At 36.7% G+C, this 23,484-nt stretch overlaps 4 protein-coding genes across 11 annotated transcripts in view; 3 read left to right on the top strand and 1 right to left on the bottom strand.

Annotated features, from left to right (window-relative positions):
* The window catches only part of LOC129797522 (LIM domain-binding protein 2), a 421,356-nt gene that overhangs the window by 267,918 nt on the left and 129,954 nt on the right, over positions 1-23,484 (bottom strand). The gene's annotated exons all lie outside the window — the stretch shown is intronic.
* LOC129797458 (FHIP family protein GK23746) lies at positions 3,281-11,554 on the top strand. Of its 4 annotated transcripts, none has more exons than XM_055840051.1 (10): positions 3,301-3,392; positions 3,489-3,550; positions 3,618-4,297; positions 4,374-4,686; positions 4,746-4,832; positions 5,902-6,075; positions 6,152-6,878; positions 6,953-7,414; positions 7,630-7,668; positions 11,100-11,554. In XM_055840051.1, exons 3-10 carry the CDS (start codon positions 3,633-3,635, stop codon positions 11,306-11,308), a joined length of 2,676 nt encoding a protein of 891 aa, XP_055696026.1. In that variant the 5' UTR covers positions 3,301-3,392; positions 3,489-3,550; positions 3,618-3,632; the 3' UTR covers positions 11,309-11,554. The 4 variants fall into 4 exon arrangements, with proteins under 4 accessions (XP_055696028.1, XP_055696026.1, XP_055696025.1 ...); XM_055840050.1 differs by having other exon boundaries at positions 5,878-6,075; XM_055840053.1 differs by lacking the exon at positions 7,630-7,668 and having other exon boundaries at positions 3,281-3,392.
* LOC129797453 (putative leucine-rich repeat-containing protein DDB_G0290503) lies at positions 11,841-19,983 on the top strand. 4 transcript variants are annotated; one of them, XM_055840031.1, is made up of 9 exons: positions 11,841-11,937; positions 12,021-12,542; positions 16,582-16,733; positions 16,794-17,752; positions 17,810-17,975; positions 18,048-18,191; positions 18,299-18,398; positions 19,256-19,399; positions 19,511-19,983. In XM_055840031.1, the coding sequence occupies exons 2-9, from the start codon at positions 12,355-12,357 to the stop codon at positions 19,854-19,856; spliced, it is 2,199 nt and encodes a 732-aa protein (XP_055696006.1). In that variant the 5' UTR covers positions 11,841-11,937; positions 12,021-12,354; the 3' UTR covers positions 19,857-19,983. The 4 variants fall into 4 exon arrangements, with proteins under 4 accessions (XP_055696006.1, XP_055696007.1, XP_055696005.1 ...); XM_055840032.1 differs by lacking the exons at positions 11,841-11,937; positions 12,021-12,542 and adding an exon at positions 13,377-13,550; XM_055840030.1 differs by lacking the exons at positions 11,841-11,937; positions 12,021-12,542 and adding an exon at positions 13,874-15,031.
* Positions 21,444-23,344, top strand: LOC129797689 (apolipoprotein D-like). Its single transcript, XM_055840497.1, has 3 exons — positions 21,444-21,808; positions 22,433-23,014; positions 23,127-23,344. Exons 1-3 carry the CDS (start codon positions 21,686-21,688, stop codon positions 23,256-23,258), a joined length of 837 nt encoding a protein of 278 aa, XP_055696472.1. The 5' UTR covers positions 21,444-21,685; the 3' UTR covers positions 23,259-23,344.

Genomic DNA, 23,484 nt, shown 5'->3' with positions numbered 1-23,484 from the left:
CCCTATTTGAAATGAAGATTGCAATAAGGGAGATGCTGATGATGAGAAAAATTATATCTCTGTGATATTGCCGGCTGACCACCCGAAAAGGTTTGAGAATCATAATGCATGCCGGAATGACTGAGACATTGAAAATTGTAGCCCCGAGAACTTCCTCAAGGAGTGTCTCTACAGTCTCAGAGAAATCAGCGAGGAAGATGGTGAAGATTGCCGGTAGTCCCGAACCAATGGCAATCAATGTCGTACCCGCCAGAGACTCACTAAGCCCCAATCTGTAGGCCACAATGTTAATGACGGGAAAGAGGAATCGCTCAGCAATGAGACCAATAAGTAGAAAAAGTCCCACAAGCAGGAGAATCTTTGTGCGAGGCAGAAAGAAATTAATTGAGATGTATTGGAGGATGTGGTGACATACGAGCGCAATAAAGATAAGGTTCATACCATGAAAGTTATCACAGAAATAGACTGCAAACCAGCAGATAGTATTCCAAAGCAATAAATAAATGGTGTGTAGCTTATAAATGTTTCCCGAGATCCGCATGAATCAGGATTGTTCAGCACAAATGCGCACTTCAATTCTTGCGGATAGTAGTGGACATCGTAGCAGTTATCCTGGAAATTAATTTATAAATTAATTCCAAGAGACAAGATTTTTTTTTATTCCACGAACCAATTAAAAGGACTTACGTATGATAGAATAGTGATGAAAGAATTATGAGCAGCTGTTTGAGGAACTGAATTATTTGAATCCAGCAACATCCTTTTTTTTTTTCATTAGAAAAGAAAAAAAAACCAAAACAAAATTAATGATTACTGCGTTCTCATTATGTACTTTAATTTTCTTAAAGTAAACTTTATCATAAGAGCATAATAAATCATCTTAATATATAAAGCTGAAATGTTTGTTTGTCTGTCTGTCTGTTTGTGGCACATGAACTCCTCCGAAACGGCTGGGCCGATCACGATGAAATTTGGTATGGGGGTAGAGGGGGTCATTACGAGTTGCAAGCGCTATCTGGGATTCCGCCCCCTCCCCCCTTTATAGCGCCCCCACAGAAAAATTGATTTTTTCCCATTTTCTACCTATTGAAGGGTCAGATAACGGGATTTTTTTATTTAAAAAATTTTTCGGGGTACCGTATTGTTCACCCCCCCCCCCCCCCCTACTAATATACGCCACCCTATAAAGCTTAAAGTGGAGCTTGCTCACACGTGATTGGGGGCTTGGGTTGACTAGTAATATAATAAAAAACATTGTAAATAAACATATAAACATATTAAACATAAGTAAATAATCATCATAGGTGATGTGACTTATAAAGATTTTCATTCTACAATTTTAATTTTCTCATAAAATGTTGTATACATGAAGTATACGGTTAAAATAAGAAAATAGAAAATCATCCATATTTAACACTCTGCATTCATATTAACCAGAGCATAATAATCATAAAATAATAAATAAATCATAAAATAATTAATAAATAATAAATAAATCATAAAATAATAAAATCATTGTAAATAAACATAAGTAAATAATCATCATCATAGGTGATGTGACTTTAAGATTTTCATTCTACAATTTTATTTTTCTCATAAAATGTTGTATACATGAAGTATACGGTTAAAATAAGAAAATAAAAAATCATCCTTATTTAACACTGCATTCAGATTGTGCACAAACAGGGTGCAGAGGGTGCATGTATGTAATTTTTAATTCATAAGAAAGCTTGAGATAGCTTTGAGTGCAATTCAATTAATGAATTTTCGAGGAAATCATGTAAATGGATGGAACCCATTAAAAATATAAAAAAATGTACTGGTAAGCTGACCAAGCTTACGGGAGCTGTGTTTCTTTCAGTGTACCAATTTTGTGAGAGCAAACTAGAACGCGAATTAATTTAAATACGCGCAAAGTCGGGAAAGGTTGAAAAGTCATACCCTAAGAAATGTTTGGAAGGCCATATTTCGAGAACGGATCCATAGATTTTCATAAGTTTTTTTTTGTTTGAAAGGTCTCGAAGTCAGCTATAACATATCGAAAAATGAAAAAAATTTATGTCGCCATTTTCGAAAAATTCGAGTTCGAAATTTTCGAAAACTTTGTTTCTGACTTTAGCGCCTCTTGCGGTCATTTCTCGAAGTTGCAATGTTCTAGACATTTGTAGGGTTTCTCGAAACCTTTAATTTACGCTTGAGTTGATCAAGATCGGACTTGTAGAACCCGAGATATGATATGCCAACTTTGGAAGGCTATATCTCGAGAACGGATCCATAGATTTTCTTCATTTTTGGCATGAAGCTAGATAATATGGTCAGTTACAACATATCAAAAAATGAAAAAAATTTATGTCATCGTTTTCGAGATATTCATCGAAAACTCATCGAAAATTTTGTTTTTGATTTTTGGCCCCCTAGCGGTCACTTTTGAAACTTCGGATGTTCTAGAGAGTTGTAGGGTTTGTTGAGATCTTTCATTTGACCCCGGGTTGATCCAAATCGGTCAAGCCGTTTTCGAGTTATGGTCGATTTTCGATGAAAAATTGTGGCGGCCATATTGACTAAACGGCTTGACCGATTTTCGAAAATGAGGTATCGTTGGAAAGCTCTTGATGGCCCCTACAACATATCAAAATTTCAGCCCTCTAGCTATAATAGCGGCTGAGATATAGCGAAAACAAAATTTTGAGGTTATTCAAAATGGCGGACGGAGGGGTGGGGGGTAAAATTTGACATCATAATCGGATTTCTTCAGGTCGATATTTAAACTTTGCCGTTTACCGCAAGTCTCTATCTATCACCGTTCTCTTGCAATTTAAGTTTATAATCCGGCCGGACGGACGGCCGGCCGGCCGGAAAAAAAATTTTTTGGCGCATACGTTTTTTGGAATGTGGGGACCCTAATTCGTGCTCATCCCAAGTTTGAGCCCGATCTGACGACTTTCGATTTTGCTCGGTACACAAAAGCTGTGTCTGAAAGAAACACAGCTAAAAATTTGTAATGACTCTTATTGTGACCTAATTGTAAATTGGAGTAAAGCAACAATTTATCTCAAAAATAGAATAATAAATAAAAAAAGGAGAGTTTTAAATGCAATTAATACACTGAATTAAGGCATCTGAACTTCCTGAACTCAATTCAGTTGATCGATCATGTAATCCGTTACAATGCGTTGCTGTTCAAAGTTCATTCAAAACTTAGCATTTTGACATTTTTAATATTTTGACTGCCAATATTTGACACATGTCAAATTTTGACTGTCAACGTTAGACATATGTCATATTTGACTGTCAATGTGTGACATTTGTGATTTTATTATTTTCTTTCAGAGTCTATTTAATTTGTGCTCCATGAAATTTTTCAATTTTTGGGTAAAAATCTTGTATAGAAGGTAAATAACTGTGTAATCACGAACCCAAGATATTCCTGAAAAAGTATTTAATAAAATTGTGGCATTTTCATTGAGTGTAATGTGAATATTTTACAGATTTGTTGGTGCTTAGTCAATCGTGTAGTGTTTTCCACAAAATATTGTGACCCATATCTCAGGTGAGAGGCTCTTGGAATACTGGGGGATCCGTGGGTGTAACACAAGTTTTTCTGGGATATATTTCAGGGGCTACGAGAAAGCATGAGTTGGCTACGTTCAAGCCCGCTCCGTCAGAGCTTCTCAAATTCAAGTAGTCGATCCGGAAATATGAAACTGGAGAATGCTACTGAGCTTGATCCGGGAGCGTGCTACGACAGTTTCTGCAAGCACTGGCAACAAGCAAATGATGTTATCTTGCGCTCCGAGAGCAGCAGCATTCCCTCGCATGATGATATTCTGAGTGTAGTGAATCATCTCGATCAGATGGTTACCCTGTTGCTGGTTGAGCAACTACATTGCAATAAGGTGTCCCTCCCAAATCCTCCACAAGCCCTGAGTGGTCATCAACTACCACAGAGCCAGCCACCAGCACCTTGCCTTGAATTCATGCTCAGCAAGAATATCCTCAACAAACTGTTTGAATGGGGCAAATCAACGGGACGATATGCAAATGCTGTCCTTCTGGAACAGCTCAAGTTTTATGAGCTTCTCGTGAATCATTCGCGTCACCAGCTACTCGTTCATGAACCCTTTCTGAGGCCTCTGCTGAAAATTCTTGCCTCAAGCCACGGAGAAATCTTCCCTCCTGATGTTGCCAAGCGATTTGTCATTCTTCTACATCAGCTCTGTGTAGTCCTCATGCAGAATGTCCATCTCCTGGATCTGTTTTTTGTGTCTGGTCACACACAGGAGCATGGCCAAACAAAGTGAGATTTTTAATCCTCAGATATTCAGTGAATTTTATTAATTTATTTTTAATTTAACGTATTTCAATCTTTGCAGTTTTATCATCTTTTCCCTCCTCATCCCGTACATCCATCGAGAAGGCCTTCTGGGTCACAAAGCACGCGATGCCCTCCTTCTCTGCATGGCACTCTCACAGAAAAACGAAAACGTCCGCACATACATCGAAGAGTTGTCATCTGTCTGCCCTGTCCTCGTCACAGGACTCGGTGGTCTCTATTCCCTCCTGCCCACGACAATCGATACAAATTCAACGGGCGACTGGCATCGCATCACGCCAGACGATGTCGCCGAGATGAACGAACTCACGCTCTTCATGAGTTCACTGGAGTTCTGCAATGCTGTGGTTCAGGTTCGTAAATCACACCTCATTCTCGGAACATCTAAAAGCATCAGCATAACCCATTGCAGGTGGCCCATGAGCTTATAAAACACCAACTATTGGATTTTATGTACCAAGGTTTCGTAGTGCCCGTTCTTGGCTCGACGCTTCTACAGGTAATGTTGCACAATGCTTCCAACTTTCTCCAAAAAATGTTCTGTGTTGGTGCTGTGGGCGCTTTTCTGGGTATTTCTGTCTTGTGAGTCTCCTCATTTTCCCCTTCATGTGCTTCTGTCATCAAGTTTTTATTGTAGAAACGGTGGTGGTGTCTTCAGAGAGAGAGTTAGAGGAACAATTTGCTTCTATGGCAAATTGATAAACAAAATATTTATCATATAAGAATTCTCTGCTATTAAAGAAGATAAATTACTTTTAGAATTTACATTTGATTGTAATGCCAAAAATTTAAAATTGTCTTAAAAGAAGAAGAAAATATTTAAAGAAAATCTATGCAGATTATTGACCTCTTAACCTCTGAATAAATGACCAGAAATTTCAAGAAGATAATGAATTAATCTTTTTATTTTTCTTTTTATAAAATAAAGCATAGAAAGGTATTTGTACGATCAGAAATAATATTCAAACTGAAAGTATTGGTTTGTACTGCAATTGGATTTAATTGGAACAAAATTCTTGATTTATTATGCGTGTTATTTCAATTACATGCTTCATTCAATGCTGTTTAATCTGCTATGTAATATTCTTGTTAATTTTTTTTATATTACCTCAGCCTCCGTTTGTCTTTATCAAAAGTTAAAGAAGGAAATAAAACTCTCTGAAGATACTGCACGTAGAACATTAATTTCACCGATGAAGAAGTCACTTAGATTGACACGTAGTCATTGATATAAATCTAACGACACCTAAAATGTATTTTATGAGTGATATTTTCCAGTGATACAGTCCAATATATACCGTAGTATGTTGTCCTGGTTGTAAAGAAACATGGTGATGGATTTATATCAGAACAATGTCGATGGTGAATGGTACCTACTCTCTGTAATCGTCGCACTTTGTGTACTTCTGATATGAAAAGGGAAGCGATAATCGCTGCGGTATCAAACTTTTTTTTGTCTCTTTCGTACAAGTGTGTTTATTTAACGATCTCATGAGAAATCCCAAAAGAATGCCCATTTACTAACACGAAAGGGTCGCTTGCAGATTTTCAATGGCAGTCCTTTGCAGACAAATATCGAAGCTCAAATTTCCACAATGGCGTATTTCGATTTAATCCTTCGCACCGTCACCGATCCCGGTCTTTTAAGTATATTCATTAAATTCCTTCTGGATGAGGAAAAATTCGATGGACAACGAATAATTGATATCCTCGTGGAGAGAATTAATTCAACAGATACAAGGGTAAGAATTTCTTATTTTTATCTTTCTTAAAAAAGAAATTATTGATTGATTAATATCTTTTTTTCTGTCTATATAGCTGTGTTTGATATCTCTGTCAGTATTCGATACGCTGATTTCGCTAAACAACGAGGAGATTATCGTTGAGCTGGTGTTGAAGTATTTGACTCCTTGTCAACATATTCCAGCATCGTATCGGCATAAAGTAAATAAAATCAGCGCTCTAGCAGACTCAGCGGAAAATTTTCTCGATCTAGCGCCGGAGATTATGAAGCAATCGAATAGATTGATGAAGAATCAATCAACACAAAATGCCACAGAGTCACCAAATAAATCAATGAGCAGCAATTGGCAGTGGAATCACTACAATCTACACATTGATGACACCCTCTATTCGAATTACTACGCATACCTCTTCGATGTGCGCCACAAAATATCAATGTGCAAGAATGCATGTGATCAGTGGGAGAATTCCTACAAATACCAAAATATTTCATCACCCAAGAGGGCACACAATACGGATCATCTCATTGACATTATCCGGAAGTACGTGACGGATTTTAGGATTGAAAATTGCACCGATGAGAAGGTAAAGCATGATAGCCTTCAATCGCTGGCGGAAAGTAGTGGGTATGAAAGCTTTCGGGAGAGACCAGAGGATGATTTGGTGATTGTGGCAAATGGTGATAGTCACACTGAGATTAGCAATACGAGAAAATTCTGGAAGGAGTCCAGTAATTTTAGTGAACCTGAAGTTGAATTGAATTTCTCCGAGGACCTCTTTACTCAAGGAACCGCCCATTTAGGTAAGTTCTTCTATGACATTTTTTAAAGAAAATTTTCTCAGCGTAAAAAAAAATATTGAGATTTTTCTCTGTAGGTTCATTTTTAGGTGCAATATTTGGCAAGTTGCAAACCTTCACGAGCAACAATCTGTACATAAATCTTCATTTGACTGGGTTAATAAGTCGCCTGTCGTGGTATCCTTTTCCGCTTATTCAATCCATTTTTCTGCGCTTTGACATCCCCACAACAACGGATATCCCCTCATTTTACCAAGTCCTCCAAATTCTAAAGCAACAATTGGACGCAGAACTTCCAGTGGACAATGAAACGCTGGAAATTATGGAGAATGCAAAAGCATTCCTGCTGGAGCGTGAATATCGTCTAGTCAATCAGAGGAAGAATACAATTGATTCGAATGCACCATCGCCGGAAGGCAGCACAACAACAACCGTCAGCCCCATGAGTTCCCTCTATGATCCACTGAAGCGTCAAGATTCAACACGAAGGAGCATACGGCAGAGCTTTTCAAGTATATTCCGACGTCCTAGTGCTTCCGGTGAGTACACAAAGAAAGAGAGAGAGAAAAAATGAAGAATTCAAATTTCTACCCCCAGAATGACTTCCTCTCTTTTGTCTCTCTTTTGTCTCTGTTTAACCCAAAAAACAATTCACATTCTCATCCCTTGCTCGAAATTTTTTCTTTAATAAAATTAATGAAAATGGAATATTTTTTAGTGGATCTCATAAGAAAATTTCTCTTTTCTTATTTAGCCGTCGCAGGCATAATTCAACTAAAATCATTCTTCCTCGGTAAATACACACCATATCATGTTTGGCCTGCTTACAATGTTTTTTTTTTATTTCAAACTTTACTAAAAGACTAATTGGTTTTCTAATTGCTAAATTAATATTTCTCGTAGTCTTACTTCCCTTATTCTAAATAATTTTCTAATAATTCTTGTGCATGCTGTGAAAAAAAAAGTGTCTATATAAAAACTTTTCCCCACCCTCTCCCAAATATTCAAAGCTCATTTGGTGATGAAGAAACGCATGCCAAAAATCATTACTCAGTTTGAGAGTTATATATGTTTGATGCTCTGCAATTTAGCAGGACTTTTGGTTGAATGTTGAGACATGTAGAAAATATTTTTTTTATATACATAAATCTATTCTCTAATTTATTGTTTATTCTATCTCTTTCTGCATTTATTGGGGGAAATGTGTATTTTTTTCATACTAATTAATTTGCTCTCCTCTGCTTCTAACTCTCAAAATTTTCCTCATCATTTTCATGTGGCAATTTATCAAATTAACAAAACATTGTAAATATATTTTATTTCGGAAAGTTTCTCAGAGAGACGTTCATCTCTGTTTTGTTGCAAAATTTATAGTCATGAGGCAATTGAAATTATGTTGACTAAAATAATAAATAAAATTGGTGCGATGAGCGGAAGTCTATAAAAATTCAATTTATTATATTTCATTTTAAAAGATGCTTCGCAAAGACATCGAAAAAAGTCATTTTACATTTGATAAGTGAGATTTTTTTTATTTTAGAATGTCTGAACGAGAGAATTCACAAATTCTTGTTTTAAATTCAGTTTGTATAAGAAGGCACCCTAGCCTGATTCTAATTATAATGTTTGTTATTTTTGAACATTCTCCAGCGGAATTCTCATTAGCGTGAAAGTTTGCAATTCTCAAAGTAAATTGCATAAATGTGTTAAGAGACATTGAATGCGATCTATTATTGTAAACCTCGAGTTTCCCCAAGAATTTGAAGGTTTTCATCTCAAAGTGGCTCACAAAAATCTCACATCTCACAGCCAAATTGTATCAATTTCTTTAAACGATTTATTTATTTGTATTAATCTGCCTTTTATTTCTCCAACACGCCACGAAAATTTTGTGTATGTTTTATTTAGTGATTTGGTATGTTTTTCTGACTTTCTGACCATCCTATAAAAAATGTATTTTTAGAATAATATCAAAGGAGTTTATTCAAGCTTGTATGAAAGATGATCCTCTATCGCAGAACAATTTTAACCCATTCCATCTTGTAGAGGATCAAAAAACATTGAAGAATCGCGAGAGAAACTCCCCAAAATCCACTGGGATCACATCGAAAAGTGCAAATAAAAATTGCCAAAAAATTCAAATATTGCGACGCCATTTGACATTTTTTTCCCTATAAAAAATGTTTGAAAATTTTTTTGTAGACTTGTCGCTCATTTTCCGTGGAGTTTTTTCTAGTCAAAATAAATGTTTATTTTTTCGTTTCTGGAGTGATTTCTACATCTGAATCAGGTGATCCACAGCGAAATGAAGCTGAGGGAGGTTGATAGAACCAGCCCCTTGCAAATCAAAACAAATCTTTTTACATTTTTTTGGGCCTCTTTGGCAGTGAGAATTTAAGCAAATCTTACCGAGTTGAATCCCATCCAGCGCAATATACCTGATTCAGATGTAGAAATCAGTTTAGTAGTCAGTATCCGGAAACATTCGACGGAGTCATCAAGCAAATCATGACCAGCACGGAAGACGTTTCTGACATTGCTCCTGAAAGTCTCCTTCTGAGATTGGAACACTGAGCAAGTCCACAAAATCTTCATCACCGTCTTCCCATTCATCTTTCCCAAGAGCAATGACTCCCTGGAGCTGACAAAAGTGATTCTCAACTTTCATTTTGCCTCTCAGAGATCTTTTCTGCAGAATACCCATGAGGTTTTGCTGGAGATATTGGGGCTTCCGGAAGCGAAAGATTTGCTCCGACGCATTGAAATTGAATCAATGGGCAGTGAACAGAGATTCTATGCCCTCCTCCTTGTTGCATCCGCTCTCGAGGAGGCTGCAATGTCAAGACATCCGGAAGTCTCATGAAATTATTCACAGCAATAAACTCGCAATTAGTTTGTTTTCTCAGTGCTTTGAGAATATCATTAGATGCACAGACTTCCAAGGAGCAGAAGATTTCACAGATTCAGATGTAGAAATCACCCCAGAAACGAAAATATAAACATTTATTTTGACTAGAAAAAAACTCCACGGAAAATGAGCGACAAGTCTACAAAAAAATTTTCAAACATTTTTTATAGGGAAAAAAATGTCAAATGGCGTCGCAATATTTGAATTTTTTTGCAATTTTTATTTGCACTTTTCGATGTGATCCCAGTGGATTTTGGGGAGGTTCTCTCGCGATTTTTCAATGTTTTTTGATCCTCTACAAGATGGAATGGGTTAAAATTGTTCTGCGATAGAGGATCATCTTTCATACAAGCCTGAATAAACTCCTTTAATGTATTTAAATGGATTGTTCCATAATGCTTCAACATGGTTTTGCATACATTTTCTTTTTATTAAAAATGTTTTTTTTTTCGTTAAATTCTACGGTAAATATTGAAGAGATTTGTTGTAAAAAAAAGAAACTATCCAGCGTAATGAAATTTTTCTCTTTTTGAAAAGTTTTGGATTCTTGTTTAACTGAAGGTAATTGCGAATTATTTAAAAAATAAATGTTTTGCAGCTACTCATTGGAAAATTAGTAATTTCAGTTGCCTCACCTCAATTATTCAGTACTGAGACGTGATATAACTCTTCTTCAGTACTTTGTTCAATTTACAACATCAATATTGCTAAAATGGCCGGAAAATTAGCGCTGTATTCACATTAATAAATGTATTGAAGTGCTTATTGGGTTAGCCGAAAAGTTCGTTTGCGTCTTATAATAATTAATATTATTATTTTTAATTCGTATATTATACCGAAAAGTTTAATATTTATGTAATTTAAAAAAAAATGATTAGCAACCTTTAAACAAACCGATTTGCTTAAGAAATAAAAGTCTTGTGTAAGTTCATAAACTTCGCTTTAGATATAACGCGTTTAATGTGTCAAAATTACTTCCTTTTCTGGAAAAGATTCCGCAATAAATTGACAAAAGTTTTAATTTCTTTTTAGCAACAATAAAAATTACGATTCAAGAATAAATCCAAATAAAAATTACCAAACGAACTTTTTCGTTAGACCTGTTTGCGTGATTCGTAGTCTAACAATTTAATTTTGGCAACGAACTGAATATAAGTAAAATAAAACGAGGAAATTTGTTTAGTTTAACATGTAGATAATGTGAATATAGTCATTAAAATTTATGTAAATATAAAAGAGTTCTTAGTATTTGTGTAAAATAACATCTAAATCTACATATTAGGAGAGGAATTTAATCTTATTTATCCTTTTTGTAGGGAGCTCATCGGGAAATAACATTATGATGAAGGAAACTTCAGAGCCACAATCACTTGAGTCGTGGTCATCGGCAGGCTCAACTACAACGACATCATCAAAGAGCAATGGTCGTACCAAAGACCTCGCAATTTGTGCAGTGATTCTTGATGAATGGCTCAAAGAGTTGTCAGCCATATCTCAGGAACAATCAATTCTGATGATTCCGTGATCATCAATAAGGTTTCTTCTGTTTTTACCTGTTCAAAGTTTGCCGTTTTTTTTACCCAAATTTCTGTGCTCAAACAGTTTTCTGCGAAAAAAGACAAAGTCTTTTGGAATAACATCTCTTTTTTAAAGGCATGATAACCATTTTGTTTTATTGAACGAACTTATTCTTGTCTCTGTACAAATAAAAAATAAATAAATCTGTGAGGAGATGTTGTGAAAAAAAGGAAATTTATATAAAAAAAAATAATTTTAATATTTTATTATGACATAATTCATTGTAAATAACTCGAAAAAGATTTGCACAAAGAAAATGCATTTTATGATAGTTTAAAAAAATGAAGTTTGTTATATTTATTGTGAGTTGGGTGGTGGGTATGGTGAGAGAAGAGTAATTAATTATCTCACTGATATTGTCCCCCTCTTGGTGTTGCCGAGCAAGCACCTCAAAGGACTCACGGAATGCTGCAGAGGGTCTATTTTTAAATGCATTTAGAGATTGAATGGGAAGAAAATATAAAATTTTGTCGCAGAACAAAGCGATCGCGAGACTTGTACGAGAATCACTGATCTCTGAGAGGATGACTTTCGAAAATTGCAAATGTGCACTATTCCGCACAGGGTGATCGCTGTGTAAGTTGTAAATGAAGTATAAAATCTCCACATATTTTCCTTTTCATCTATTTCATCTCGCTAAATTTGATTTATTCTTTCAGAAGGAAGAAATTGCCAAATTGTGTAAGAAAAAAATAATATTGTGGGTGAGTTGAAAAGTTAAATTATTGGCGCACACGCCATCCTGTACCGACAAATAAGGGTTCATTTTGGTGGGACAGAAATAATATCTCAACTAGAATGCTGTACGCAATCGAACGACTAGTACGTTAAAGCAAAATTTCTCTGTGCAATAAACCAGCAGTATTAATCATTTTATTTTGTGAGAATCTACTAAAAAAAAAAAAAAAGTCGCAGTTCCGTGGCGCGTAGAGAATTGAATGATGATCGTGTGACATGGTGGAGTTAATTGAGTGAAGCGCATAATAAAATATTATGGCAAGTGTGGAGAATTTGAATTATTTCACAGACAGTGAAATTAGGGAAACTGAGGAAAATACCACGGATACGGAGGATGATAGTGGAATAGCAGAAGATTCCGATGGTGTGATTCACCTCAATTGGCCCAAAAGGGACACGAAGCCAATTCACGGTCAAACACCCATCGGATTGTACAACTATTGGTAAATATTTTAGACAAACTATATTGAGAAATGTGATAGCCAAAATGTTCTAAACATATGTATATCAACGCTTCAGTAGAGTTGTCCACAGCTTAGATTTTAGATAAAAAATTTTCTTTTTTGTTCAACAAAAATGCTCAAAGAATATTTTTTCTCTATTCTAATTACATATTTTTAATGCGACTTGGTTTGTAAGTTACTGACTGTTTAGGAACAGAGGCTCTTGTCAATCTTTATGGCAATTGGAAGACAGCCAAATTGTATTTTTTGTGGTCTCTCAAACAATACCGCGGTGCAAAAGTTTATTCGTCACAATCAAAATATTGTTCATTATCTATTGTATAAAAAGAATCCATAATACAAAGGACTAATTGTTTATAGAAGCGAAGGACAATGAAGAATTTACAAAGATTCTATAAATGTAAAAATAAATGACTTGAGTCTGCTGACTATAGTCTACTTTACTTTGTTGAATATCATGAACATTAAATTCAGCTTAAATAAGTATAAACTAAACATATTAAATTCAGCTTAAAGATCATAAAAGAATTAAAAATTGAGCTTTCTAATCATGATAAAAATATGATTGGAACCTTTAAGGTCATAAAAAATTCTTCGGGCGGAATACTATAGTAAAAAAATTTTGGGAATTGCTTTAAGCTTAAATGATGAATAATTATAAATTTAATGTCTTATATTTTAAATAAAACTCCCATTTTGTACATAAAGTATTTTATGCTAAATTGCATTAAAAGTCTCAATTATAAAATTGAAAAAAAAGATCCTATTTATCTGGAATATTTTCCAGATAATTTTTTTTCAACTCGGCGCGTGGCGGGCTTGAAATATTAGCGTGTGTAAATCTCCGACGAACAGGAGAAAAATATATTTTTAAATAGAAATGAGTGAATGGTATTTCGTAATGCCCAGTGAAGCAATCACAACAGTTGGTGGGAATAATATCGAACGTCCAGAAGGGAGGATGCAGGCATTCGCCCGGAAGAGAAGGTTATTGGCGCAATAATTTACATTTTTTTTAAAACTTCTCTTTTTTGTGTCAATGGTCACAAAATTAGGCCATTTTTAGTTACAAGTTGGTCATTGTCTCTTTTTGGGTGATAGTTTCAATTTATAGATGTAAAAAGAGGGAAATTTGGCCAAGTACACGCAAATTTTGAGAATCACGTTCAGTGCCTTAGAAAAATTGTGTGTCTTGCTGCCAAAACTACATAATTTTCGCGCATTTCAATTAATTAGTGGATCGTGAGTCAAACTGAACAATTAAAAGGTGAAATGCGGGGGTGTTTGTTATTTTGCCATTTGGTGAGTGGAAAATTGCGATGGAGATTTTGAGGTGAATGGGAATGGGTGTGATATCGCAGCGTGTGTTAGAGAGAGAATTTTGATTATTTTCGACGGTGAGAAAATTGCCACCGCGAAAAGACGGTGTATTATATGCTTTAATCAGCCCAAGATTGCGCGCCTCTCAGTCAGTGCACAAACGTCTCGGGAGTCTGTCGTCACGACGGTTGGGGATCGCTCGGCGCGACGCATGTGATCGCGCGCTGGTTTTTTCCACGGTGTATCATATAGATCATCTTTGTCGCGATGCCGCGGCGCAGAAATCGCCAGAAGAGGCACAAAGTGAGTCCAAATGATGGACAATGGTGCAAGAGTGTGGGTGTGGACCCTTTGGATGTTAAAAATACAGCAAAATGTGAGAAAAGTGACAAAGAATGCGAATATGAGGAAAAGCCTGAGGCAGTTCGGGATGTTGTAAGTGATGTGGTGCGTCCACATGAGAGAGATCACACAGCGTCACTCCAACGGGAATCCAATGCCGATGACGAAAATAGAACAACGACACGAACTAATATTATTAGCTGCAAGATCAACACGAAGAGTAGTTGTGAATTGTGGCAGAGTACCCAAAATACTCTGGCTATTAGTTTGAAGCGCACAGCGGAACCATTGGGGGAAGATCGCGACGAGACACCGCTGCAGCGCGACAATGTGCAGAATGTGGTGAATTTGTCTGGAGATGTGGAATCCGTGGAGAATGACATGATGGGGCAGCAACAGAGTAGCAAAAAAGGCAGCAAGGCACACAGAAAGTCCCCAAATCCGGAGCAGGAATGCTACCAACAGGCACCGTATCCAGCTCAGCCAGATGATCCCCATTCCGAGGAATACTATGAAGCGCATTGTGATAGTTTTAAGTGCACGAGTGCCGATCCCGCGATCACCACACTCATCAGTCCGACGCACGCCCTCTCGGACAACGATAGTGGTTGTGAATTTAGTGAGAGACTGAGGGAAGACAATGACATTGTCGAGGAAGAGACTGAGGTGTTTCATTGTGTTGAAACAACGTTCAATTTCAATCCCATCTACAATAGCAATTTAGTTTGTACCGAGGACATTGTGAAAAGTGATACGGACCGGATTAATAGTGCATTCAATGATGGCACTGGTGCCAGCAAACCAAAGTATGATATGATGCCACACATTAATGGTGAAAAGCCACCTTGTTTGCCGGACATTGTGGGGAATGGCCAAACGAATCTATCGGAAAAGTAACTATCCATCCAAAAAGATGAAGATGACCCCTTATTCCCTTTTTCTATTCAAATGATTCAAACTCAAAAAAAAATACACAGTACGTGAGAAAAAGCCTATCCCAATTTAAAACAGCCTCGACCGTTTTTATATATACCTACATCATCCACATTACTCTTATTTTGTACCCTTCGACAGTACACCAAGATCTCGTTCGCTACTCTTTGCACTTTTCAATTCTATATATTACCAAATTATCATTCATTGTCTGAAGAAAATAGCAAATCAGTCGCGCAAATTCGACGTCGAAGACAAATTGCATGAGTGAAAGTTTATTTTTTTTTCTCGCATCTTCTCCTCCGTGTTTACGTGGTCTCGCACGGGACGAACTTGGATTATTTTCGTGATCTCTGCAGATTTAGAACATAAAGCAAAAGTGACTGATTTAAAAGCGATGGACAGAGTCAATGGAGACTCGCAATAGGATTTTAATTTTATTCTTGTAAAAAACAAAGACTGATTTGAGAATAAAAAGGAAATTCTATCTACAAAGAAAATTCTCGATGATTTAATTAGATAAAAATATCAATCTGTGTTACATTAATTTTTTTAGGTGTCGATGGGGGCGCCTGGTTGTGCTTTCTATAAGCTTCAAGTTTGCTTTTATTATCCTCATTTATTTCTCCATGTTATTTTAAGATGAATTTTAGAGTTAACAGTAGAGGAACCAAGTTATACCAGGCGTCTCCATTATTTGAATTGCTAAATTTTATTGTAAAATCCCTCAGATTTTTTTTATACAGTACCCTAACATAACCACTGGTAAACATAAAAGTGGCAGCAATTTATTTCATCTGACCACTATTACAACATAAAATCCCAACGTAAAATATATATTACCTTTAAATCAACTCAATGTGACTTTTATTTGTTATTTAAAAATTTTGGTTTCATCTATAGTCCAGTGCAATACTTTCCACCTACAACTCTGATATTATTTTCAAAAGATTTTAATTTATGCAAAAAATAAACCACCTCGTAAAGTTACACAGTACCTATGTAACGAAAGATTTATTTATAATTTAATTGGAAAATTAGTGCGAGGATGGCTGTGGACAAGTTAATCGGTGTCCTCCCGCGTATTTAGTGCCCTGGACATTATGAAACCGCGATTACAACTCTGACGACGAGATAACTCTTTCTCGAGAGACTTCCCGTGTAAAAATAGACTTAGGAGTGAAAGCACCAAGGGTACGGCGTTAAATTGTCTCTCATGATTTTTTTTTAATTCTCTTCTTGGAGCTAAACACAATTTTATGAACCACATGGGCTTATTTTAATCAAAATCATGGGGTTTGCGCCAATGTGGAAGTGAATGACGCACTTTGCCATGTACTTCCGCTGTCTTGTGGATAAATTTACGCGATATATTCTTCATCACACTCATATTTTTGCATTATATTTTATATCCTGTGCGAAGGAGGGGTCTGGTCACGCAAGAGGCACACTTCAGCACCCAATTGGATGCGGCGGAGAAAGAAGTCACCTATGCACAGTCCAAAATAACTGAACTTCAGCTGAGGATAGATGAATTGGAGAGAGAAATCGCAAATAAGACCTGGGCAATTGATAGTGAGTTTGCGGGCAACACCCGCTGAGGGATAAAAATATAAATTTATTTGCATTTTATAGGACTTCAGGCGGAACTGGTTTCAGCCCAGAAAGAAGATGAATGCGTGCGGAGAAAGCTGAGGCTGCAGGAAGCCGAGATGGGTGTACTAAAGAGCAAAGCATGCGATAGGGAAGATGAACTGAAGCAGCAGTACAGTGATCTCGAAGTGACGCACAGTGAACTACAGATGAAGTTGAAGGATATTCAGCATTTCACAAGCAATCTCCAGGTTCAGCTGGCAGAAGCACAGAACTATGCAGAAACATGCAAAAAGGAGCGGGATAAATTGCAAGATGAGCGAGTAGAGGAGCAGAAACTGGTGCAGGACACCCTAGAAGCAGCACTGAGTCAGCGAGATCAGCTGGAGGCAAAGTTCGAACAACTACGCAATGTTAACCAGGAACGTGAGGAGCGGCTAATGGAGGATTGTGAATGGAAAATGCGCGGTATGCAGAAGAAATGCAAGGAACGACTGGAAGCCATTACCAAAGAGCATCAACAGGCAATGGAAACTAATGCAAAACTGAAAGCCACAGCAGAGCAGTACATGAAGGATCTCAAACGACTGAAGAGTATAGAATCTGAGGCAAATGCCCTGAGAGGACTCACGTCTGATCAAAGGGACAGTCTAACCGCTATATCGGCACAACTGAGTGATGTGAAAGCCGAGCTGGAGGCGGCAAAAGTGCGAGCAGAACAGGAGATTCGGAATGCACAAAAAATTAAAATTCAGTGCGAGAGTGACTTGATAGACGAGAGAAGGAAATGCCACATGAAATTGGAGGAGACAAGAATGCAGATCTCTATGCAGTGGGAGAATAAACTCATGCAAGAGATGATGCGACTGAAATACGAATTGGAATCAATTTATACTGATGAGCGTAAGGAGGCACTGGAGAAGCTCAAGAAGGACTTTGAGAAGGAGCTGACAGATCTCGTTCAGAAGCACAGTACCGTTGAGAAGGCACTTCGAAAGGAGGTAAGCAAATGAAAGATCTTTCTGATAAATCTTGAGCTCATGGTGTTCCCTCTTCAGATTGCAGATCTCGAAGAGACACTAAAGGACCGTATTCAGGAACTAAGGGATGTGTCAGCAAAATGCGATAAGCAAACAATCGATGCAAGGATTTATGTTGATCGTTCCGATCGAAATAATCAACTCATTCTAGATCGAGAGATTCAATATCGCGAGGAACTTGTAGGTTGGTACTTTATATCAGTTTGTAATTTAAAAAAAAATCTCTTCAATATAATGCATAATATTTAATTTAAAGCAAAACTCGAGGAAGAACGTAATGCTGATAGAGAAGACATGGAGAGACAATTTTCCGAGCGTCTGGCGTCTGTCTCGGAGGAATTTGCAGCAGAGTTGTGCAACACAACTGAGGAATTGGAGATGAAGCACAAGAAAGCTTTACGTAAGTATTATGTTCATAGAGATAGTTTTCTCAGCTAAATGGCAATTAATTCAGAATTCGCAATTAATTACTTGCATTGGTTTAAAATTGTTTAATTCCTTTTTCAGAGGTGCAGTATGAGCAATTGATGGCAGAAAAAGATGAGGCCCTACAGGCCCTCGAGACGAAGCACAAGCAGAAAATGTCCTGCCTAGAGACAAAAATGAAGTGAGTAGATACCCATTAGAGCGATGTGAATAACAACTTCTTCTAGATCTCGTGTACAAAATCCTCATGCTTTGTGTCTTTTCCATGCTTCTTAGCAAGCTAATAAAAGAACACACAAAGAACTTCCGCGGTTTTTAACTCTTTTTTTTGTTGTTGCAAAGTGACCCTCACGGGGGACAGGAAAATGAAAATTTATTTCGAGCTAAAAGACAAATCACGTAAGCTTCGGAGAGTGATCACAACATTTTTCCACTGAAAAGCTCTCATCACACGATAAGAGAAAAATACCGATGAAAATGTTTTCTGTTTGGTTTTCTCTGGTGCTGTCGAGGAAGAAGTAAAAAAAAGATCGCCCGAGAAAACATCAGCAGATGAATAATTAGTTGATGTACATTGTGTCTCACACCATTAATGAATCATATTTTTCTGTTCAGTGTGTTTCTATTTTTTGCAAATTTTTTTTTCATGCTAATTGTCTTTTTCTCATTTTTTTTCTGTTCTGTTGCAAGCTCAAGAATGGAAGTCACGTCACGTCCTGTGCCGTTTGTCGCATTTGTAAAAGCGGCGTGTCCTATTCTTCCAGCCCTTTTTACCCTCTTCATGAGCCATTCCCTGTCCTATGCACTCTCATGCCTCCTTATCACATGTGCTCTAATCTTCTGCATTAGGGACTTGTGCTAGAGAAGCTGGTCGAAAGGAATTTGCGCTTATTTTGCGGTGCTTACTGTGAGGATTTTGTATTTGGAGATTTGTGTTTCAATTATCTCATTTAATCATTGATTCATCATACTTTTGTCTCATTGTGACCCCTTCAATTCAACCAAATCTGAAACCTTTCTCTTATCACGCCACCTCAGAGAACTCGAAATTACGCATCAGCGCGAATTGAGCGACATGGAACGCAACTACAGCATAGAACGATCAACTCATGAGCAACGAGATAGTCAGCATGCTCAAGAAATCGATACATTACACCGAAAATGTCGTTGTCTGACCAAATTGTGAGTGTCTCTTCATCTCTTTATATCCTTTCGCAAAATCACACGCGAATTTCCCCCCTCTAGATCACAATTTTTCTATAATTCTAATTTATTTGTTGCTTTATATATTAGATTTGAGGAGATGCGAATGCGCTACGAACGCCGTGATCCACGTCAGGAGGACATTCGACAAATTGCGGAGCTAAAAGAGAAAGTTGAGCAGCAAGAGCGTGATCTGCACAAGCTCACGGAGGTTCTGCGTGAAATGCAGATTGCTCAGTACCCAGAAGAAAATCCGTCAACCCCACCGCGGAAGCCCGGGAGGAATGCTGCACGCAAAAATCGCAATAGCGATCTAAAGAATAAAATGACCAATTGTGATGTCATCTACGAGGAGGAGCAGGAGAGTGAACAATCCGTGGACACGGCGAATGGTGTGAGTGTCGACCATAAGAATGACAGCGCGACTGAGGCGTAAAAAAATCGAGTCTATTTTCATACTCAACATAACACGTAAACTGCCTCTTGGAGTTGAGCTTCTCCTAATCTTGTTCTTTTGTCTGTCTTTTCTTTTGTATATTGTAAATAAATAAGATATTATGATACCTTGTGGGTGTTTCAGAATTAATTGCAATTTTCAGATATTTTGTACTGATGAACTCTATATTATAAGGAAGGTCAAAAATGATATTGCGGAATTTTCCAAGGGCTCTCACTGGTCTTCAAACTTATTTTGTAGGTAGATACTTGAAACTTTATTGTTATTAAACAGATTAATGAAGTTTAAGGAGGTTTAGGAAAATCTTACAAAGACTGAGAACAATTTTTTGTAATTAAATTAAAAAATCTATCTCACAAGCTATGAAAGAAACACAGTTAAAAGATGAGTCATCAGCTTTCTTTTAAATGTTCTTAAAGATAAAAGCAATCGTAAAATTACACACGATTTTCTTACATCTCAATTAATATTGTTCTTCTTTCTAATTAATTTGTTTTGATTTTATCAAACGGAATTACATTTGATTACTCAACAAAATGTATGTACCTACCTAATTAATTATTTTATTTCAGACGGAATAAATAAGTGTTTTTTTTTTAAGTTTGAGATAAAACTTCTCCTAACTAAATTATTTTTATTACCAGTATCCTATTTCAAATAAAATATTCGTTTTATTACATTTACCTCACTTTATCCAGAATTAATTCAATCAATTAATTCAAAGTTGTTTTTAATATTCAGAAACGTATTGCTAAACCAATAAATATCTTAAAGGTATGCAAATGCGATTGTTCAGCGAAATCTTCTATAGTCAATATTTACAACAAAAAAAACGTTACACACATTACTCATCAAAGAAAAGTACTTTGTCCTATTCAAAGAAAACATATAATAAAATTAAAGAAATAAGGCCAAAAATTGAATAATAATGACTATGAATCTGACTGTCTGCTTGTGGATCTGAAAATTATATTGAGACGCTTATGTGTAGAATAATTCCCTTAGAATTTTCAAGTGAAAGTAAAGTCTTTCTAATGAATCTTTTGTGGTTCAATGCAGAGTGTGGTGGGGAAGATTGGAATTGGTGTAAATTGGATGTTGTGGACTTATGGTTCAGACGTTTACACACTACAATGAGTCATGCTTAGAGAGTTTATTGAATTTTGTCGGCTTCCTCTTCACAGATTAGACAAATGTCCCCCTAAATAGGCATAATTTACTCTTGGGAGGAAGTAGACAGGTCTACGAGATAATAAAGCGATCCAGGTCTGCTCTTCTGGTATAGCTTTCAAGCATTGATCCACAAATCTTTTATTTTATGAGAATTCTGATAATGCCGTGATTTTCTGGGTTTTTTATTTTCATTCTCAAAGATTTGGATTTTAAAACAAATTTCACACGCTGAATCATGATTTTTTGCTACATACAGTTCGAGGTTATCAGCGATCGAGAACCAATTCAGTGATTATGCTCGATACATTTAAAAAATGCAGATTCGCGAGCGGTAGTGGGGAAATTTCTTGATGACATCATTGCGCCAACCATTTCTTGGAAGAAAAATACACAAAGAGGCAAACATTTATGAGCCTGGACTGTGTGGCAAAGTACTGGTTCCCACTTCCAGTGCTAATCCGATAAATTGGATCAACAACGAGTATTCAGTTAGTTGGTGAAGTGACTCCAGTGCGAACGGTTGGTCCCGCGTCTCAGTTTATATTTGCGGTGTTGTAGTAATACATAAATAAGATTTTAAATTGCTGAGAAGTTTTTGAGGTCAAGCACTGGGTGATTGGATTATCAGAAAAGCAATGGCGAATCTGGTGGGAATTGCCCTTCTCCTCACTTTGTGCATCACCATCTGCTATGGACACACTTACCACTCAGGACAGTGCCCCAATGTTGAACCTGCATCTGATTTTCAAATGAGCCAAGTGAGTTTTTTTTCCTTGATTAATATAAACACACGCACCTTAAACACACGGAAAGTTTTTTTTGTATGTTATTTGCTGTGGTTAACTTGTTCTGCAAATTAATGATAATTTTTATAGTTTTGTGGTTTTAACTACAGGATGGAATCAAAAACTTTTTTTTCATCGAGAGAGGTTTAAAAATATTATTATTGTAGTATATAAAGCATTTTTTCTTAGAGCGTACACCAGCTATTTATTAATCACTTTGACCTTTTTGTGATTCAAAACTGAGAGTTCGTATGAGTCGAGCTGATTTATTATGTACTTGCAAAAAATCTAATGCCAATTTCTTGACATTAAACAACTATTATATCAGTAATTTTTTTTTACAAAATTTATAACGTAATAGAGAAGTGTCTCTTCGTTCTTTGAAGAATTGTCATATGTTTCATTCATGGTTGGGCTAGTTTCTTTTATAAACTAGCTCAAAATCTAATAGCTTAATATTTTAAAATATCAGAAACAATATTTTTTTTTGATTTTTTAATTAGTTTATAGTTGTACTTGTTGATAATGTAGATTAAATTTTTTTTGTACTAATGACGTATTTAATTTTAACAAATAAATTATTTATATTTTCTGTAGTTCCTTGGAATATGGTACGTCGTTCAGAAGACATCAACAGCATCCACATGCATTATCTACAATATCACGCGCGGAGAGGAGCCTGGGGAGTACAGAATTGAACAAACGTCTCAGCACTTTGCCCTCGGATTGACGCCACTCCGTCATGAGTACAGTTACACCGGCACCCTCACTGTTCCAGATAACGACATCCCAGCCAAGATGAAAGTGAAATTCCCACTGAGCGTCGCAGGATCATCCTCCTTCACGGTATTCATGACAGATTACCAACAGTACGCCGGGATTTTCTCCTGCCAGAAGCTCACCTTTGCCCATCGACGCAGTGCTACGATTCTCTCACGCACAAAGACCCTCGACAAGATCTACCTGGATAAGATCCGATCACGTCTGGCTAACTTCGCTGTAGATCCCTTTGACTTGAGTATCGTTAACCAGAATGATTGCCCAAAGAACGAGAGCAAGGGTTTCAACATCCACATCGACCCCGATACATTTTCAGCAGCAAACATTGCAAGCGTGGTCAGGAGTGCGGGAGACAAGATCGCTTCCGGTGTTGAGACAGCAATCAATGCAGGCAAAAAGGTTGGCACGGTGCTTTTCTAATGTAACTACACAAACACGTTTCATTTTTTCTCTCACATATGCATGAATTTTCCCGCTCTTGACGCTAATGATTTTTTTTTCTGTTCATTAGGCATATAATAAGCTCACAAGTTCCAGCGAAAATTCAGAGAAAGTGCAAACCGCAGGGGAAACAGAAGCAATGAATCTCAGAACAGGTGCAAGAATGGAGCAGGATCCTAATACGGAATGGATTGCTTTCTAGTTTACGTCTTCAGAGACAGAAAAAAATCTCAATCTAGTTGTACCAACTCATTTTACGCAATATATAGATTTTTTTTTACATAAAAAGAGCATTTAATTTTTTTTGTTAAAATCAAATCTGTAATTGGCCGTTATATACTTAAATTTCATGCGGAAGCTTTCGCCAGGATTCGCCGGAAATGCGTTCTTTCGTTCACAAAAACTAGACGTCCTTGAGGAGATGAAAG

This window comes from Lutzomyia longipalpis, chromosome 1, assembly GCF_024334085.1.
Source record: "Lutzomyia longipalpis isolate SR_M1_2022 chromosome 1, ASM2433408v1".
Taxonomy (NCBI): Eukaryota; Metazoa; Arthropoda; class Insecta; order Diptera; family Psychodidae; genus Lutzomyia; species Lutzomyia longipalpis.
This window is presented reverse-complemented; position numbering and strand designations above follow the sequence as displayed.

Excerpts from the sequence above, each read along its gene's own strand:
- LOC129797458 (XM_055840050.1), top strand. The coding sequence starts at position 3,633 with ATGAGTTGGCTACGTTCAAGCCCGCTCCGTCAGAGCTTCTCAAATTCA. Across the intron at positions 7,415-7,629 it reads CCGACGTCCTAGTGCTTCCG|CCGTCGCAGGCATAATTCAA; the intron begins GTGAGTACACAA and ends TTTCTTATTTAG. Across the intron at positions 7,669-11,099 it reads ACTAAAATCATTCTTCCTCG|GGAGCTCATCGGGAAATAAC; the intron begins GTAAATACACAC and ends TCCTTTTTGTAG.
- LOC129797453 (XM_055840028.1), top strand. The coding sequence starts at position 14,151 with ATGCCGCGGCGCAGAAATCGCCAGAAGAGGCACAAAGTGAGTCCAAAT. Across the intron at positions 17,753-17,809 it reads AGAAGGCACTTCGAAAGGAG|ATTGCAGATCTCGAAGAGAC; the intron begins GTAAGCAAATGA and ends TTCCCTCTTCAG. Across the intron at positions 17,976-18,047 it reads ATATCGCGAGGAACTTGTAG|CAAAACTCGAGGAAGAACGT; the intron begins GTTGGTACTTTA and ends TTTAATTTAAAG.
- LOC129797689 (XM_055840497.1), top strand. The coding sequence starts at position 21,686 with ATGGCGAATCTGGTGGGAATTGCCCTTCTCCTCACTTTGTGCATCACC. Across the intron at positions 21,809-22,432 it reads CTGATTTTCAAATGAGCCAA|TTCCTTGGAATATGGTACGT; the intron begins GTGAGTTTTTTT and ends TATTTTCTGTAG. Across the intron at positions 23,015-23,126 it reads CAATCAATGCAGGCAAAAAG|GCATATAATAAGCTCACAAG; the intron begins GTTGGCACGGTG and ends TCTGTTCATTAG.